At 45.2% G+C, this 18,269-nt stretch overlaps 1 protein-coding gene across 5 annotated transcripts in view; it reads right to left on the reverse strand.

Moving 5' to 3' along the window:
- FANCI (FA complementation group I) overlaps positions 1-18,269 on the reverse strand; it is a 102,062-nt gene that overhangs the window by 79,004 nt on the left and 4,789 nt on the right. For 3 of the 5 annotated variants that reach the window (XM_053223568.1, XM_053223567.1, XM_053223566.1), the window contains exon 2: positions 4,249-4,350. In XM_053223568.1, the coding sequence (XP_053079543.1) occupies positions 4,249-4,350 (102 nt within the window). Of the gene's footprint in view, positions 1-4,248; positions 4,351-7,847; positions 8,002-8,421; positions 8,569-18,269 lie in introns of those variants that run through there. The other 2 variants (XM_053223569.1, XM_053223570.1) reach the window with 2 other exon arrangements.

An 18,269-nucleotide genomic window follows, 5' to 3' on the forward strand; every position in this document is an offset into this window, starting at 1 on the left:
TTTAATTTAAGGTTTTTGCATCAATATTCGTAAGTGAAAATATGCTATCTTTATCAAATTTAGGGTTCAGTGTTACACTTTATAAAAGCATCTACAAGTTTTCCTTATGTATGTACATATCCTTATGTATTATATATGCTATCAAACAAATCATGTAGCACTGAGACTATCTCTAACTTCTGATTTCTGTGTTTGGTAGAAGTCCCCTGTGAAATTATCTGGGCCTGGTATTTTTGTGTGACTTAACTGCTTGATTAACTCTTCCTTCTATGGAAATTGGTTCCAGTTAAGCTTTCCATCTCAAATTGGGTCAATTTTATTAAACTGTATATTCTTAATTATCCATTTCCTCTAGATTTTCAAATTTATTTGCATAGATATGTATGAAGTAGTCGCTTACTATTTTTTGACATTCTGTCTTTATTAATAGTTATTTCCCCCTTCTCATTTCTTATTTTGTACATTTGGGTTTACCACATTGTTTTCTTGATTAGTCAATGGTTTTGTCTGATTTTTCAAGGAATCAGGATTTTGATGTATAAATAATTTGATCTACTTGATTAGTTTCCATTTTTATTTTAGTACTTTCTTTGTGCTCTTGTTTACTGCTTTTTGATAATTTATTTATTTCCTTTTAATTGACTTAGGTGATTTTTAAAAGTATTCCATGGATTCTGCTATGTAGTATTTTCATTATTTTTTTAGAAATCCTATAATTTCTGTTGTCATATCCCTTTTTACCCAAAAATTGTTTAAAAGGTATTTTATTTCCCAGTAGAAAATCTGTTTGTATTTATTTCATTTCTGATTTCTAGTTTTACTGAATTGTGACCAAAGAGGGTGGTTTATATATTTCTACCTTATGAGACCTATCAATGTTTTCTTTGTGCTTTAGTACATGACACAAATCTACACGTTTAAAAAGAGATATATATATACTTTTTTTTTTTTCTTTAAGATTTTGGTTTTGGACAGGGGGTAGGGAGGCCTACGTGCCTCAGTCAGTTAAACGTCTGACTCTTGATTTGATTTCAGCTCAGGTCACGATCTCACAGTTCAGAACCTGTGTCAGGCTGTGCAGAGCCTGCTTGGGATTCTCTCCCTCCCTTCTGTCTCTGTCCCTCCCCTGCTCACATGCTCTCAAAATAATAAACTTAAAAAAAAATTGTAATAATATTTTATTTTTTGGGTGCCTGGTGGCTCAGTCATTAAGCATCTGACTTTGGCTGAGGTGATTATCTCACAGTTCATGAGTTTGAGTTCCACATCAGGTGAGCTCAAGCCCTGCTTCAAGTAAAACATAAGCCACAGGTAAGCCCCACTTCTTTCTCTCTGCCCCTTGTGGGATTTGTTCTCTCTTTGCCCCTCACTCACCTGCACCCTCTCGCTTAAAAAAAAAAAAAAAAAGAAAAAAAAATTTTTTTTTCAAGCAATCTCTACACCATAAGTGGAGCTTAAACTCACAACCCTGAGATCAAGTCACAGGCTCCACCAAGTCAGCCGGCCCCAAAGATATATTCTTTTATTAAAGTATTCTCTACATATTTTAAATACTATTCGTATTTTCCATCTCTTTACAATCTTTGCTTTGTTGAGGTATCCCCAGGTCTGTAATCCACTTCACTAATTTCCTCTTTAGCAGTGTTTAGTCCACTGCTAACTGTCAAGGTATCCATTTCTAGAAGTTTTCTGTTTTCCAAATCTATCCCTTCTTATTTTATGGATTCTATTTCTTCATTTACATATTTGAGTATATTAAAAATCATATTAAATATTTACATGAAATATATATATTTTTTATTTTAGAGAGAATGTGTGAGTGGAGGGGGGGGCAGGGAGAGAGAAATCTTAAACAGGTTCTGCACTGAGTGTGAGCCCATGACATGGGGCTCAATCCCATGACCCTGGGGGATCATGACCTGAGCTAAAATCAAGAGTTGAATGCCACCTAGGCACCCCGAATATTTGTGTACTCTAGAGTACCTTTTAGATTCCCCTATATTCTCTAAATCCTTCAATGTGAATTTTCCCATTGCTGGATATGTCAGTCTTTCTTGTCATGGACTTTTTTTTTTTTTTTTTTTTTTGAGAGAGACAAAGATAGCACGAGCGGTGGAGGGGCAGAGAGAGAGGAATAGGGAGAAAATCCCAAGCAGGCACCACACTGTCAGCACAGAGCCTGATGAAGGACTCAAACTCACAAAATCATGAGATCATGACCTGAGCCAAAACTGAGAGTCAGACACTTAACCAACGGAGCCACCCAGGTGCCCCTCTTGTCATGGACTTCTTTATGTGTTTTGTAATTTTTTACTCTAAGCATATCTTCTATGGACATTAAATAAACTGAATGTATATATTGCTGGAATACTTAATAAATTTGGAGAGGATATAAAAAGATGACTACTACACTGGTCAACAGAATCAAGATACAAGAAGATCTTGATAGAGCAAAATGCAATTAATTTTAAAAGATAATTAAGGTATAAGTATATAATTTTATATGTGGGTTCTAAAAACTAACTACAAAAATTCAGAGATGAAGAAAATTAGCCTAATACCAACATCCGCAAAAATGAGTTGGGATTTTAGTTGCTTGTAAAAGCAATGAGACAACAGTACGATATTATGGCCAAAAAGGTGATTCTGCATTAATGGGAAAATAAGAGAAATTTTGTCCAGTTTGAGGTATTAAACTTTTAAGGAAAATGTTAACAAAAGAGAAATGTTCAGAAGACTGTGTCCGTGTCAGTGAAGGAATTTTGCTAACAATCATTCAGCACGGGGTGCCTCAGTCGGTTGAGCGTCCGACTTCAGCTCAGGTTATCATCTCATGGTTCATGAGTTCGAGCCCCGCATCGGGCTCTGTGCTGACAGCTCGGAGCCTGGAGCCTATTTCGGATTCTGTCTCCCTCTCTCTGCCCCTGCCCCGCTCACACACTGTGTCTCTCCTTCTCTCTCAAAAATAAGCATTAAAAAAAAAAAAATTATTCAGTGTCTACTAGATGGTTTACATGCATTAACTCATTTCATCTTTACAAAAGCCAAGAGATAGAGATCTTTTCTAGAGATAAGCAAGAATCAGAGAAGTAATTCACAGCATCTATTTATATCATGAATTTTGTTCTAGTTCTTATTTTTGCTTATTATGGTTAATGTTAAGGCCTCTTCAAGTTCAAAAGCATATAAAACATAAGTTCTAAATCAATAAACTAATTAAAAGTTGGTTTTAACCAAATCTTAATGTCTATAGAATAACTCAAGCTGCAACTCATGTAATGGCTTGTCTCAAAAAACTGCTACAAAAGCAGTCCTGCTTTTGTTAATTAAAAAAAACAAAACAGAGCCCACCCCTACCTCAATTCCCAATTAGTGTCACATTTTAACAGAAATTACAATGTACCACAACACAGGCATGCAAAAATTCCTTTAAAAACATAATATGCAAAGTCTTAACTCGTTTAGACATATATACTTAATATTTAAGGTTAATGTTAAGGAGGGATTCCTTTCCATACACAAATATGAATAAGCTAAGAACACATATTATGCAAAAAGGAGAAGTGTATCAGGAGAGTAAGAAGATACACATAAGAATCTCAAAATATTTGGAGCGCCTGGGTGGCTCAGTCGGTTAAACATCCGACTTCAGCTCAGGTCATGATCTCGCAGTCCATGAATTCAAGCCCCGCATTGGGCCCTGTGCTGACAGCTCAGAACCTGGAGCCTGCTTTGGATTCTGTGTCTCCCTCTCTCTCTGCCCCTCCCCCGCTCATACTCTGTCTCTCTCACTCTCAAAAATGAATAAATGTTAGAAAATAAAAATAAAAAAAAAGAATTTCAAAATATTGTACTGCTTATGAATTTATCTTTTTTAGGGTAAAATATTAATAAAGAAGCATCAGTAGGCAAAATGTCACATCAAAAACTATAATCAGGACATTACCTTCAAGGAGGATTGTTCTAATAACCTTGAAAGTACCCTAATTTGTATGTATGTACATATGTATTGTATGTGTGTGTATATATTTATATATAATTGCATAAATACTTAAATGCCATATAGTTGTATACAAATGCCCTTCAATTGTCTATTTTCTTCCTCTCCCCATTTCATAACATTTATCAAAAAATCCTTGTTTCCTAAGGTGAGTAGGAGGTAGTGGCAGAGTAATTTTTCTAACATGTTCTTTGAATTTGTCATCATGCTTGACATTTGCTTTATAGCAGAACATGCTTAATACTTACATCATCTTCTTTCACAGCCTGAAGCAATTCCTGCAGTTTGTCTGCTGTTTTTTCTCCTGCTAGAGATAATATTTTCTGGTCCATTGTTGCTCTATCAGGGAACTGTAAGGGAAAAGTGTCAGAGCTGGCTGAAACTTCCACAAGGAAACAAGCTTGACTGTTTTCCTTCCCTCCCTGTTAACTGAGTACTTTATACATTATCAGGAGTGTACACAGCAGGTACTCCATCGGTTAAGGGCTACTAACCAGTATGAGTAGGTGATTTTCATCCAAACCAAAATAATTTGGAAAATTCCCTGGAATTTCTGTATTAGAAACTTGTATTCTAATCAAGTGGTTTCAGAATTTTTGCCCATTTTAATTTTTTTAGCATCTACCCAGCATACTGCCTAGAACAAAGCTAGCACTTAATAGTGTGATAAATTATAAATATACACACAAGAATATTATTACAAGCATATAATAATATTTCACAAATGAATAAACCGAAAACACTATAAAGGCAAAGTGCCAATGAAATGGTATGAAAACTAGTAAGAAGTTTAACAAGACTGGGGTGCCTGGGTGGCTCAGTCGGTTGAGCGTCCAACTTTGGCTCAGGTCATGGTCTCACAGTCCATGAGTTTGAGCCCCGCATCGGGCTCTATGCTGACAGCTCAGAGCCTGGAGCCTGCTTTGAATTCTGTGTCTCCCTCTCTCTCTCTGTCTGTCTCTCTCTCTCTCTCTGTCAAAAATAAAAACATTTTAAAAAATTTAAAAAAAAAAAAAAAAAGAAGTTAACAAGACTAACGAAATAAATGTGTGCTCAAACGTCAAGAAGGCATCCCAGCAGAGGAAAGCTTGAACTGGAACTCAAGAGATTAAATTAGGTAGTCAAGATAACCAGATGGTATACTCTATACACTACTGGGAAGAAGAATGACATGAAGAAAGGCTTTTATAGGAGAATTTGAAAAACTTATTTGGGGAAAATGAGTAAACTGCCTGAGGTACAGAGTTGAAGTAGAGGAACAGTGAATAGGATGGCTAGAGAGACTGGGAATAAACTGTACAAGATCTTAAATGCCAGGTTTAAGGGATTTAGCTTTTATTCTGTAAATAATAGACAGCAATCAAAACTTCTGGAGCAAAAGAGAATCTGCCTGATTCAGATTCTGCCGGTTTAAGACTGGAAAAGGTTTTGAGGAAACAATCTGATATCAAGCATGCAGATTAAAGTAGGGAGAGAGAGGGGGAGCTGGGTGGCTCAGTCAGTTAAGCATCCTGACTTCGGCTCAGGTCATGATCTCACAGTTAGTTCAAGGATTCAACCCTGCATCAGGCTCTGTGCGGACAGCTCAGAGTCTGGAGCCTGCTTCAGATTCTGTGTCTGTCTGGCTCTCCCCCCCCCCCCCCCCCACCGTGTGTGCGCATGCGCACTCTCCAAAATAATAAATAAGAGACTCTCAAATACAGAGAACAAACTGAGGTTGGATGAGAGGTGGAGGAGAGAGGAAAATGGGTGATGGGCATTGAGGAGGGCACTTGTTGGGACGAGCACTGGGTGTTGTATGTAAACGATGAATCATGGGAATCTACCCCAAAAACTAAGAGCACGCTTTACACACTGTATGTTAGCCAATCTGACAATAAATTAAATTTAAAAAATAATAAATAAACATTAAAAAAATAAAGCACGGAGAGAGTAAGGATAAGGAGCAGAGACTAAGAAGTTATTGAGGCCTATTTTAATGATAGAGACAACGGCCTATATTCGGGTGGTGATCCGGGGAAGTGTAAAGGAAAAAGGTGAAAGGCAGGGACATTAGGAAGTAGGATTTAGTGAGCAGCTATAAGAGTATTATGGGTAGGGGGAAATGCAGACTGGTGGAAAGACCACCTGCTGCTCCTCCTGTATTTCCTCTGATGTTTCCCATCCCCGTAAGTTGTACCACCATCCACTCAGACTGAAACCAGAAGCCTGGACAACATTCTTAACAATTCCACCGTCCTCCTCCACATCCACTACCAAGTCCTGTCAATGTGAGCCCCTAATCAGCTCTCAAATCTGTCTACTTCTGAGATCCACTACTCCCCCATCACTCCAAAGTCACCACCACCTCTCACCTGAACTACGACGACAAAAGCTTCCTAACTTGTCCCCCACACAGCAATTAAAAGTAATCTTTTTGTTAATGCGGCTGAAACTCCATCTCCATCCTCACCTTAAAACTCTTCAGCCATCTTCTCTCCTATCAGTCCCATATCCTGAAGTCAGGATAAAAAAAAGTCCTGCAGGGTCTGGCCCACACCCAACTCTACCCTTAATCCCTATGTACTCTAGCCACACTGAATTGCCTTCAGTCCTTCAAATCCCAAGTTCCCCTGCCACAGGCCCTCATAGATGTTTTTCTGTCTGGAACTCACATACATACACCTCCTTTCATCCCCTGCCCTCTAATCTTTTAATTCCTACAAATCCTTCAGAGCTCAGCTCAATCTACACTTCCCCAGAAGCTCCGTCTAGGTTAAACACTCCCCTACTACATCCTTTGAAGGCAACAGCAATTTCTCTTCTCTCCTTAGGGTCCCTTCCCTAAGGAGAGGAAAAAAAGATGAGAGAAAAGAAAAAACAAAAAACTTCAAGGTAACCTGGCTATGCGCCTACGTGACAACATCCCTCCTGATCTTATGTACTGAGACTACTTAATCAGACGACGTGTTTGTGTGTGTTACCATGTACGGGAGACAAAGAAATAGAAAATGTATTCAAGAAAAAAAACAAAACAAAACTACACCACGGGAAGTTCGGGGCTCAGTTCTTCGGGTTGGAACCCAACTGCACAGTGCCAACAGAAATAAAGTTGCTTCCTGGAAAGAAAAGCCTCGGGGTCATGACTCTTCTGTGCGAGAATCCTACTACGTCCCCATCACCACACCTTTAAAGTCGTATTTCTAGGGGCGCCTGGGTGGCTCAGTCGGTTAAGCGTCTGACTTCAGCTCAGGGCATGATCTCACAGTCCGTGAGTTCGAGCCCCACGTCGGGCTCTGTGCTGACAGCTCAGAACCTGGAGCCTGCTTCAGATTCTGTGTCTCCCTCTCTCTCTGCCCCTCCCCTGCTCATGCTCTGTCTCAAAAATAAATAAAAATATTAAAAAAAAAAAGAAATGTAAATTTAAAAAAATAAAGTCGTATTTCTAATGCTAGCTTAAGGACTGTATCTCCCCCTTGACTATGAACTCCAGGAGGCCAGGGGGCCATGTCTGGCTTTGTTTACCAGTGAACCTCCAGTATTTAAACACCGGTACCTGCCTTATAACAGGCTCCCGATAAATTACTTGCTGAATAAATCACTGAACTCCCTACGAGTCCCAAGACCCGCTCATTTGACCCTCATACCAACCCTGTCGAGTAGGTGTTATCAGCCCCAATTTAGATGAACGTCTTTTAGAATTCAGAGGGATAAAGTAGTCGCCCCAAGGTTAAAAGGCCAGCAGTGGAAGAGGCAGAAATAAAGCCTAGGTCTGCCCAGCTCCCGACCCCCAGATCGCCTGCTCCGACCCCCTTACCCCGGTTAGAGCCCGGGGTGGGCAGAGAAAATGCACGAAGGGCATACTGACCAAGAGAGACGCGCAGCCAGAAGCGGAATATGCTGAAATCAACCTATCCCAGCAGGTGCGTTTTGCTAAATTCGTCCGACCGCCAGAGATGAGTAACTAGCGGGCGGCTGCGCAGCGCCGGTGCGCCCGGCACACCCCTCGCCCAGAGGCGCCGAGCTTAGCGGCCCCGGGAAGGAGACGCGCCGGGTTTCGCGCCTGGGCTTCCCCGAGAGCACCACGTAACCACAAACAGAAACCCCGACAGCACCACGTAACCACAAACGGAAACCCCGGAGCGAGGCAGCTGGCGATGCTGACCGTGACTGAACTAGAGGCGGAATGAGGTTACGTTTCTCGGGCGCAGGAGCTGAACCCTGACGGAGAGCGAAGAATCGAAGACGAGCGCGGAAAGGGTAGCACGGCCGGGAGGAGGGAACCGCGGAAACCGAGGGACGCGGCGGGAAACACCCCAGAGAAAACACCAGAACGCCAGCTCGGAACGGCAGCCCTCCCGCCCTCGCGCACCCGCTCCCCGCTCCCCGCTCCCGGCGCAGGGTCCCACGGCCCGGGCAGCGAGCCCCCTCGGCACTGTTACCTCAGCTCCACCGCTGCTGCGAACTTCCAAAAAGCCCGCGCGGCGGGACGCCACCACACTTCCGTCACGAGACACAACAGGCCCCGCCCCCAAGTCTTATTTCCGCTGCCCGGGCGCACGCGCGTGGGGTGTACCATTAAGGCAAAAGGGGTGTGGGGTGCTCGGAAGTTCCCACTCCCAGCCTCGGGTAGGCGTAGCTTGCAAACTCGCGCTCAGGACCGCAGAGAGCATGCGCAGTGTGGCCTGTGCGTAGACGGAGGGTGGTCTAGACCCGTCAAGCCGTTCTCGTGGACTGTTAGGGAAAGAGTCAGTGAGATAGGGGCCAAATCAAGGGATGGCCCCCACAGGTCATCTGTGGGGAGCCCTCGGAAGGCGGAGGGCAGATGAAGGTCTCCCATTCCTTGTGCTGGGGAGGTGCCTGTAATCCCTAACATGTAAATGGCACGTGGCCAGGAGGCTTTTTGTTCTTTCCATTCCAAAACCTCAGCGTTCAGGGCATAGCCTGGCAAAGCAGTAGATGTTCAGTAAATATTTGTTAAATAAATAACCAACAGTAGTGGGGCGCCTGGGTGGCTCAGTTGGTTAAGCTTCATGACCTAGGTCATGATCTAGCCATTCCTGAGTTGGAGCCCCGGAGTCTGGCTCTGTGCTGACAGCTCAAAGACCGGAACCTGTTTCAGATTATGTGTCTCCCTCTCTCTCTCCACCCTTCCCCACTCACGTTCTGTCAGTCTCTCTCTCTCAAAAATAAACACTGAAAACAAAACAAAAAATAGTAAAACTAAGAGCAACGGAGAGGAGGATCGAGTCTTAAGTTTGAAGAAGCCGGGGTGCCTGGGTGGCTCAGTCAGTTATGTGTCCGAGTCTTGGTTTCTGCTCAGGTCATGGTTCACAGTTCCTGAGATCAAGACCCCCATGTGGGCTCTGCGTTGATAGCGGGGAGCCAGCTTGGAATTCTCACTTTCCCTCTCTGTGCCCGCCCCCCCCCCCCAATAAATAAACATTTAAAAGAAAATAGGGTGAAGAAATTTGTGCAAAGGGCCTGAGAGCAACAAGCGAGCCCCTGGCTAATACTTGGGGTGGGGGGTGGGAAAGCAGGCGCTCGGAAGTCCTTTTCACATCTAGGGTAGTGGGGGAACAGCTGACGTGGAAGGGTGTGATTGTATTCACATTGTAGAAAAATATCTCTGGTAGGTGAGTGCCGCAGAGACTTCGGAAAAGATGATGGGGGTGAGAGGGACTGAAGGCTGGACGTTTTCGGGGCTATAAATTGTCCTGGAAATAGGAGGTTGCAGTGGGGACAGGCAGAATTGAGCGAACAGCATGTGAAAGAGATTAGCAAATCCAGCGAGCTGAATGAGCACAAGGGCTTGGGGGAGATGTGGGAGGAGCTGAGGAATATTCAGCCTTGAGTGACAGGTGGGGGTGGGTTGCTACTGCCAGGGAACTGATACAGGGAACACAGGGAAAGGTGCAGGTTTGGGGAGGGGGGCGGGGGTGGTGATGATGAGGCCTCAGATTTGGACTTACCAGGTCTGGAGCCTGACCCCCCAGTCAGGATGGGATGGGTCTAGTTGGCCAGTCCTGGAAGAAACATAGCTGCTGGAAGAGAATGATGCCTCTTAGCTGTCCAAGGCTGCTCCTTGCTTATGACCCTTCTCAAGCAAGTTTTACTTCTACTACATTCCTGGCCCAATATCGATCTGTAATTTGTGTAATAAGCAGCTGATTTGGAAGATTATTCCTGAAAGGAATCATTTTAGCTTGCCAAGGAAACAAGACGACTTTACCTCATCTCCCCCCACAAAACCTCCTTCCCAGGCTGCTTATGGGACTGGGCTATACAGCCACAAATTCGTATGTCCATGTAGTCAAACAAGCTCATGTACCTTTTCGACCCTCCATTTGTGCATCCCAGGGTGCACTTACTGAATTGCCTGCCTCAGTGTCTACCCCGTGGCATTGACAGTTCAGGGTCTTTTCTCCACTGGTTGCATGAATGTATCATCTGTGTTTCCATTAGCACTAATGGACCCGTACACATGCAAAGGAAAAGAACAGACTCCCCACCCTGGTGCAGGCTTCCTTACTAAGTAGCAACTAGACTCCTACACTGGGCAGCTAGTGACAAACTGAGTTTAGAAAATACAGCCAATTCAAAACAGGTTTGCAATAGAGGAACTAAATGTTCTTCAGATCTTGTCGATAGTTCACATTTGTGTAATAACATTATAGCTACTGATATTTTTGCAAGAGGCCAGAGAAAAAGGACAAATGGAGGCCCCCTATCATTCAGGATACTTGATCCTGAAGTGTTGAGGGGCTTCGTATGTTTGCATGTAAACACACAGCCTGAAGATTCACACCATGCCTCTCCCTAGAGCTGCCGGTGGCTACTGTCTGGGCCTATGGCTGTGCACACTAGACCTGTCCTGGAGAGGGTCGACCTGGGAAGGACGAGTTTTGGAAAGCTACCCAGAGTGTGGTCTGAAGGAAGGCATATGGGTTTCTTAGGGTACACCCTCTAGGTTTCTTTTGTTTGTTTGTTTCTTTTCTTTTTAAAGTAGGCTTCATGCCCAGGGCGGAGCCCAACGCAGGCCTTGAACTCATAACCCTGAGATCAAGACATGAGCTGAGATCAAGACTCCAACACTTAACTGAGCCATCCAGGCACCTCATCACCTTCTAGGTTTCTTGAGCTCCTCATCATCTACGAAGGTGGTTGATAAGGCACCCACCCAGCCCAAGAGCTCCAGTCGTCTGGGTTTAAGGGCAATGTTGCTTGAGAGAAAAATCAAGGTAGTATGTATAAAAAGACTGGCACTTAGAAACACTTCATAGTGTTAGTTCCTTCCAGCAATCCCACATTTGGGTATATAGATAGAAGAATTGAAATCAGGGTCTCACCCTTTGTATACCCATGTTCGCAGCAGCATTGTTCACAATAGTCAAGAGGCAGAAACAACCCATATCTTCATGGACAGCGAACATATAAACAGAATGTGGTATATCCACACAATGGAATAATCTTCTGCCTTAAAAAGGGAGGAAATGCTGTCATTTGCCACAAAACCTAGAGGAACTCTAAGCACATTATGCTAGGTTAAATCAGTCATAAAAAGACAAATACTGGGTGGAATCATACTCAAAAGGAGCGAAATTCACAGAAACAAAAGTAGAGTGATGTTTACCAAGGGCTGGGTGGAGGGGCAAAAAGGGAGTTATTGTTTAATAGATACAGAGTTTCAGTTTTGCAAGATGAAACAGTTCCAGGGGTGCCTGGGTGGCTCGGTTAAGATTTCTACTCCTGATTTCAGCTCAGGTCATGATCTCAAGGTCATGGATTGAGCCCGAGTGGGGAGGGCGTGGAGCCCGCTTAAGATTCTGTCCCTCCCCTGCTCTGGGTGCACGCGCTCTCTCTCTCAAAATAAAATGAACTTTAAAAAGTTCTGGAGATTTGTTTCACAATAATATGCGTGCACTTAACACTATGAAGTGTACACTTAAAAATGGTGAAGATAGGGGCACCTGGGGGGCTCAGTGGGTTAAGCGTCTGACTTCGGCTCAGGTCATGATCTCGCGATTTGTGAGTTTGAGCCCCGAGTCGAGCTCTGTGCTGGCAGCTCGGAGCCTGGAGCCTGCTTCAGATTCCGTGTCTCCTCCTGTCTCTGCCCCTCCCATGCTCATGCTCTGTCTTTCTCTGTCTCTCAAATAAACGTTAAAAAAATTTTTTTTTAAAAATGGTGAAGATAGAAAAAAAGAAAATGGTTAAGATAATTAGCCAAAAAAAAAGACAACGCTACTCGGGCAGTTCACAGGATTGTTAAGGAGAGCCAGTTGAATCCACCCTGGAGAAATTCCAACTTGGTAGTGTTTGAGACAGAGGTTTAACAGCTTACTATGTGCATCCTCAGTGTCTAGGAAAGTGACATAACAGAGAATACTTCACAAATATTTGTTAACTGGGTGCAAAATCAGGAGCTCACCCTTAGAAAATATGGTTTTAAATCATCTCAATGAGGGATGCCTGGGTGGCTCATTTGGTTAAGTGTCCAATTCTTGATTATCACTCAGGTCATGATCTCACAGTTCATGGGTTTGAGCCCTGCGTTGGACTCCACGTTGACAGTGCGGAGCCTTCTTGGGATTCTCCCTCTCTCCCTCTCTCTCTGCACCTCCCCCACTCTCTCTCGTTCTCTCTCTTTCTCTCAAAATAAATAAATAAAGTTAAAAAAATTATCTCAATGAAATGTTCCATTTCAAAACCAAAATGTTGGCTTAAAAATATATTACTACTCTTGAAGCTTCCTTTGAATTTGCAATCATTTGAAGATTAAAAGTTCAAAACAGTGGGTACCCGGGTGGCTCAGTGGGTAGAGCATCTAACTCTTGACCTTGGGGTTGTGAGTTTGAGCCCCACGTTGGGAGTAGACGTTACTAAAAAAACAAAACACTTTAAAAGTTCAAAACAACAAACAAAGGGGGGCATCTGGGTGGCTCAGCCCACTGAGCGCCTGACTCTTGATATCTGCTCATGTCATGATTTCAGGGTTGTGGGATCAAGCCCTGCATATGGGCTCCGCGATGACAGCAAGGAGCCTGCTTAAGATTCTCTCTCCTTCTTTCTCTGCCCCTCCTCCGCTCACACAGGCACTCTCCTGCCTCCTCTCAAAATAAATAAATAAACATTAAAAAATAATAATAAGGTTAGTTCTCTTCCCCTATTCAGTCTCTTATTTCTCAGAGGCCTGGAAGACAGGACCAGGAGGGAGGACAGTAATCCTTAAAAACTGGCCTCTCACAATTGGTGATATTTGATTAAGGTTTGTAGATTATCTAATTGTAATAGATCAATGTTAATTTCCTGACTTTGCTCGTTGTACTGTGGTTAATTATGAGAATGTCCTTGTTTTTTTGGAAATACATCCTGAAGTATTCAGGAGAAGAGGGGCATCCGGTCTCCAGCTTACTCTAAAATGGTTTAGGAAAAAGGAAGGAGTGTATCTGAGAGAGAATGACAAAGCGAGTGTGGTCACATGTTAACATCCAGGCGAAGGGCACATGGGTGTTTTTTGTACTCTTCTTGCAACTATTCTGTCAATCTGAAATTATGACAACAACAAAAAAACCCAGCCCAGTGGTGAATCTAGTGGACTTCTCTGGCTTATAAATAAATAATCAGTGAAGCTGCCCTTTGAGGGCCCATCTTTGCGCTTTGATGAGGAGAGGGAGACAACCATCCGCCATCTTCCCCCTCCACCCTTTTCTGCTATCATCCTGCCTGGCTGCAGAACAGGGGTGGCTTGTGTGTCCCAAAAAGGGCCTCTTGGCTTGCTTCTGTCCCCATCTCCCACTTCACCTCAGCTACTCACGCTCTTGGGCCCAACCTGTGCCACCTCCCAAGTCACGACTCAGATGTCAACGTCCCATCTGGTCAGTTTGCTTGCTCATTTACTCCTACTTGTTCATTCCCTGATCTTCACTGTCCCCCAGTCCTCCCTCTTCAATTACAAGCTTTAATACTTAAACCACATTTTAGCCAATATCCTCCATTTGCCCCTCCTCCCCCCGCCCTGTCTGTCCTTCCAAACCACCCAGCTGGCAGACTCTGCCCGTTTGAAGCCAGCCTTTCCCTCCATGGGAGGGACACGTGGGCCTCTGGGTTGTGCTGGAGAACTCTCTTGACTGTGTCCATGGGTACCTCTGAGAAGCCATAGGAACCAATCTCCAGGGGACCTCAACACTTCCATAACCTTCCCTAGTAAGTTTATCCTGCCTTCATGAGGATGATTTCAAACATTTCTCTTTTTTTTACTCCCAGCAGATGACCTCAGCTTTACCACCAAATCTTTTTTTTTTTTAATGTTGATTTATTTTTGAGAGAGACAGACAGAGCATGAGCAGGGGAGGGGCAGAGAGAGAAACAGGGAGACACAGAATCTGAAGCAGGCTCCAGGCTCTGAGCTGTCAGCACAGAGCCCAAGGCTGGGCTTGAACCCACGCCCCGTGAGATCACGACCTAGGCTGAAACTGGATGCTGAGCATCCAGCCACCCCTCATTACCACCAGGTAACTTTAAGGAAGGTACAGAATGTCCCTTGATTTGGGTTTTCCCATTTCCCTAAGGAGTTGATGCCAGGGCATTCCTTGGGGTCCTCCCTCTCCCAGGAATGGCAGTGGCCAGACTCTTGCCCCCGGGGCTGCTCCCAGGAAAGCGAGGTGATGTCACCTTCCCCAGGAGCCAGGAGTGACTTCCCTGGGCAGTCACACCTGTCGCTCTCCCTTCTGGAGGAGGGAGCACAGCCTTGTGTGTTGAAGGATGAGACGGCTTTAGAGTGACCAGGACCTACTCCCGGCTGCGCAGCTTTGGGCAGGGCCCCCATCTTTCTGACTCTTAGTTCCCTCTTCTGTAAAACGGGGGAATACACCCCCTACCTCACATCTGGAAGGACTGGATGAGCTACCGCAGGTAAGGTGCCTGTCACAGTACAGAAAGGGGGCACAGCAAACTGGAGCCCCCTCTCTTCCTGCCCCCAGCCTGGCAGAGGAGAGCCAGGGAGCCCACGGTTTTCTGCTAACACGGCCAGCACAGGTGTCTGGGCCAATGAGGACACTGTCTCCCCTCACACAAGGGCACTATTGTTCCAGCACAGGAGCGAGACATGAATGTGACTCGGCGGTGGGGGGGAGTGTGCGGGGCAGAGGCAGGAGAAGGCCTGTGAGCAGCAGAAAATGCCACAGAAGGCTCTGCTCCCTAAAAAGGGCCCTGTGGCCTGCTAGCTTCCTGAAGAGCTGCGTGCAGGCCCTCCTTTGTCAGGGCTGCGCCGTTAACCCGCGAGTGTTCTCCATGCACAGGACTGTTCTTCGTGAAGCACCCCATGGCCTGGCTTTGACAGGCCACTGGGGCCACTGTGATTCCTTCCTGTGGGGCAGCCTGAGCTCTCCCCCACCCTCTTTATCTCCCAGGAACCTCATGCCCCGTGAAGTGCCCGGGAAAAAATCCAGTATCACATCCAGATTAGTTTGCTAAAGCTGCCTTAACAAAGTACTACTACAGGCTGAGTGGCTAAAATGACAGGAATGTATTCTCTCACAATTCTGGAGGTTAGACATCCAAGATCAAGGTGTCAGCAGGACTGGTTTCTGCTGAGACCTCTCTCCTCGGCTCGTAGAGGTCAGTCTTCTTGTGTGTTCACACAGTCTTCCCTCAGTAACTGTGTCCAAATTTCCTCTCCTTATAAGGGCACCGGTCACACTGGATTAGGGCCCACGCTGCTGACCTCATTTTACCTTAATTACCCCCTTTAAAGGCCTTATCTCCAAATACACTCACATTCTTTTTTTTTTTTTAATGATTGTTTTGGAGAGAGAGACAGAGAGATGGACCGTGAGCAGGGAAGGGCAGAGAGAGAGGGAGACCCGGAATGGGAAGCAGGCTCCAGGCTCCAAGCTGTCAGCACAGAGCCCCACACAAGGCTCGAACCCACTAACCACGAGATCATGACCTGAGCTGAAGTCGGCTGCTTCACCGACTGAGCCACCCAGGTGTCCCTAAATACACTCACATTCTGGAGTCCTTGGGGGATAGTACTTCAATACTTGAATTTGGGGAAACACAGTTCGGCTCATAACACCATTTTGCAAGTGTCGAACAGAGGCCTAAGAGAAATTGTGGCCTCAGTCCATGGCTCGTAGTAGACAGGGCCAGGCCTAGAATCAGGTTAGGGTACCCCCCTCTTTGTCCCTTTCTCCGCTTCCTGCACCCCCAACCGGGCCACCATTGGCCTGCCCCAAAGAGGAAGAGGATGGTCCTCCATCAACTTCCCCACAAATCCTCAGAGCTGATGGGACATCAGAGGTCAGGCAAGGTAGGGTGTTGACCACAGGCGGAAGGGGGACAGGGCCAGAAGCTCTCGGGCAGTGCTTTTCAAACTTTTGTGTGCATAGACTCACTCCAGGGGCTCCTTGTGAACATGCACATTCTGACTTAGCCTGTCTGGAGAAGAACCTCACACTCTGCATTTCTAACAAGCTCCCAGATAATGTTGATGCTGTTGGTCTACAGGCTGTATTTCAAGTAGTACGGTTTAGACCAGTGCTGTCCATCGCAAATATAAGGGGAGCCATTACAATTGCAACTAGAAAATTGTACGTTTTCTAATGACCGCACCGAAAAAAGTAAAGAGAAGCAAGTGAAGTGAACTCATATAGCTTCACCCCAATATATCCAAAGCATTACTGTGTCAGAACACGAAGCCATGTAAAAATCCATAATAAGAAATGTTATACTCTTTTTTGTACCTAATCTTCAAAATCCAGCAGGTATTTTATTTTTTTATTTATTTACCTACCTAATTTATTTATTTTAGAGAGTGCGTGTGAGCAGGGAGAGGGGTTGAGGAAAAGAGAGACTCTTTTTGTTTGTTTGTTTGTTTTTCACTTTTGAGAGAGACAGAGCGTGAGCAGGGGCGGGGCAGAGAGACAGGGAGACACAGAATCCGAAGCAGGCTCCAGGCTCCGAGCTGTCAGCACAGAGCCTGGCGCAGGCCTTGAACCCGTGAACCGCAAGATCATGACCTGAGCCAAAGTCAGACACTTAACCGACTGAGCCACGCAGGTGCCCCGAGAGAGAGAGAGAGAGAGAGAGAGAGAGAGAGAGAGACTCTTAAGCAGGTTCCTCCACGCTCAGCACGGAGCCCGGCATGGGGCTCGATCCCACCATCCTACGATCACAACCTGAGCCAAAATCAAGAGTTGGACTCTCAGCTGACTGAGCCACCCAGGCTCCCCAACCAGCAGGTGTTTCAAGCGCACAGCACATCTCGTGTTGAACTCTAAGTTTTTATCAGAAATACTTGATCACAGAATTTACAGTTGAGGAAGTAGAATCACACACCTAAGTTCTTCCAAACATACCTAAAAGTCTTCCAATAACTGCATCCGGTATCCACTTTTAAATTTAAGTGAATTAAATTTACAATTAAAAAAAAATAAAGTTACAATTCAGTTCTTTGGTGCCATTATCTGATTTCAGGTGCTAAAAAACTACCTGTGGTTAGAGGCTTATGTATTGGCCAGTGCAGGACTAGATGCCAGGAAGCAGAATGATAGAAATGAGGGGTTCCCCAGCCCCAGGGAGACTTTGGGAGGGAAACAGCCCAAAGCCAGACAGTAGCCAGAGCAGGAGCCCAGGGAAGGGGCTGTTGGAAGGAAAGGACTCAAGGTTCCTCAGCTGCACCCCAAGATCCAAGCCCCAGGTATTGCAGCCTGCTCTAGAGGAATGGGTCTAGAGAGACAAGTGGGGGTCAGGCACTGCTCCCTGGGACCACCCCTCAGAGACCCTCTCATAAGCCCCTGGATGTCTGGAGAGGGCATAGGAGGGTGAAGGGATCCCAAACCTATCCAAGTAGGAATGGGTTGAAAAACAAGAACTATTTCTGGGGAAAACCAAAAAGCATTTCTGGGGATGGAGTCTGGACAATGTCCCATGCACAGGATCTTGACCCCTGCCCCAGGTACCCCCAGGAGGCAAAATCAGGACCCAGGATGACATTATGGAAGCCCGCTTGGAGGTCAGACCAAGGGTGAGTTTTAAAACAAGGAGAATTTTCCAGTAGTAAAAACAGGGGGGCTCCCTGCCTTGGAATCCCAGAGAAAGGATATTCTAAAGGGATCACCACCACACCCCGCCTGCCGCGCTCAGGGGAATACCAAAGCAGAGACTGGGAAGCCACCTATTGAGGGGCAGCAGAGGGGTTTCTTGTTTTACAGAGGGGTGGATAATGTGGGTCCTCTCCACCCAGATGCACACCGATTGTGTATTTGGAGTAACTGCCACCATTTACTGT

This window comes from Acinonyx jubatus, chromosome B3 (genome assembly GCF_027475565.1).
Source record: "Acinonyx jubatus isolate Ajub_Pintada_27869175 chromosome B3, VMU_Ajub_asm_v1.0, whole genome shotgun sequence".
NCBI classification, from domain to species: domain Eukaryota; kingdom Metazoa; phylum Chordata; class Mammalia; order Carnivora; family Felidae; genus Acinonyx; species Acinonyx jubatus.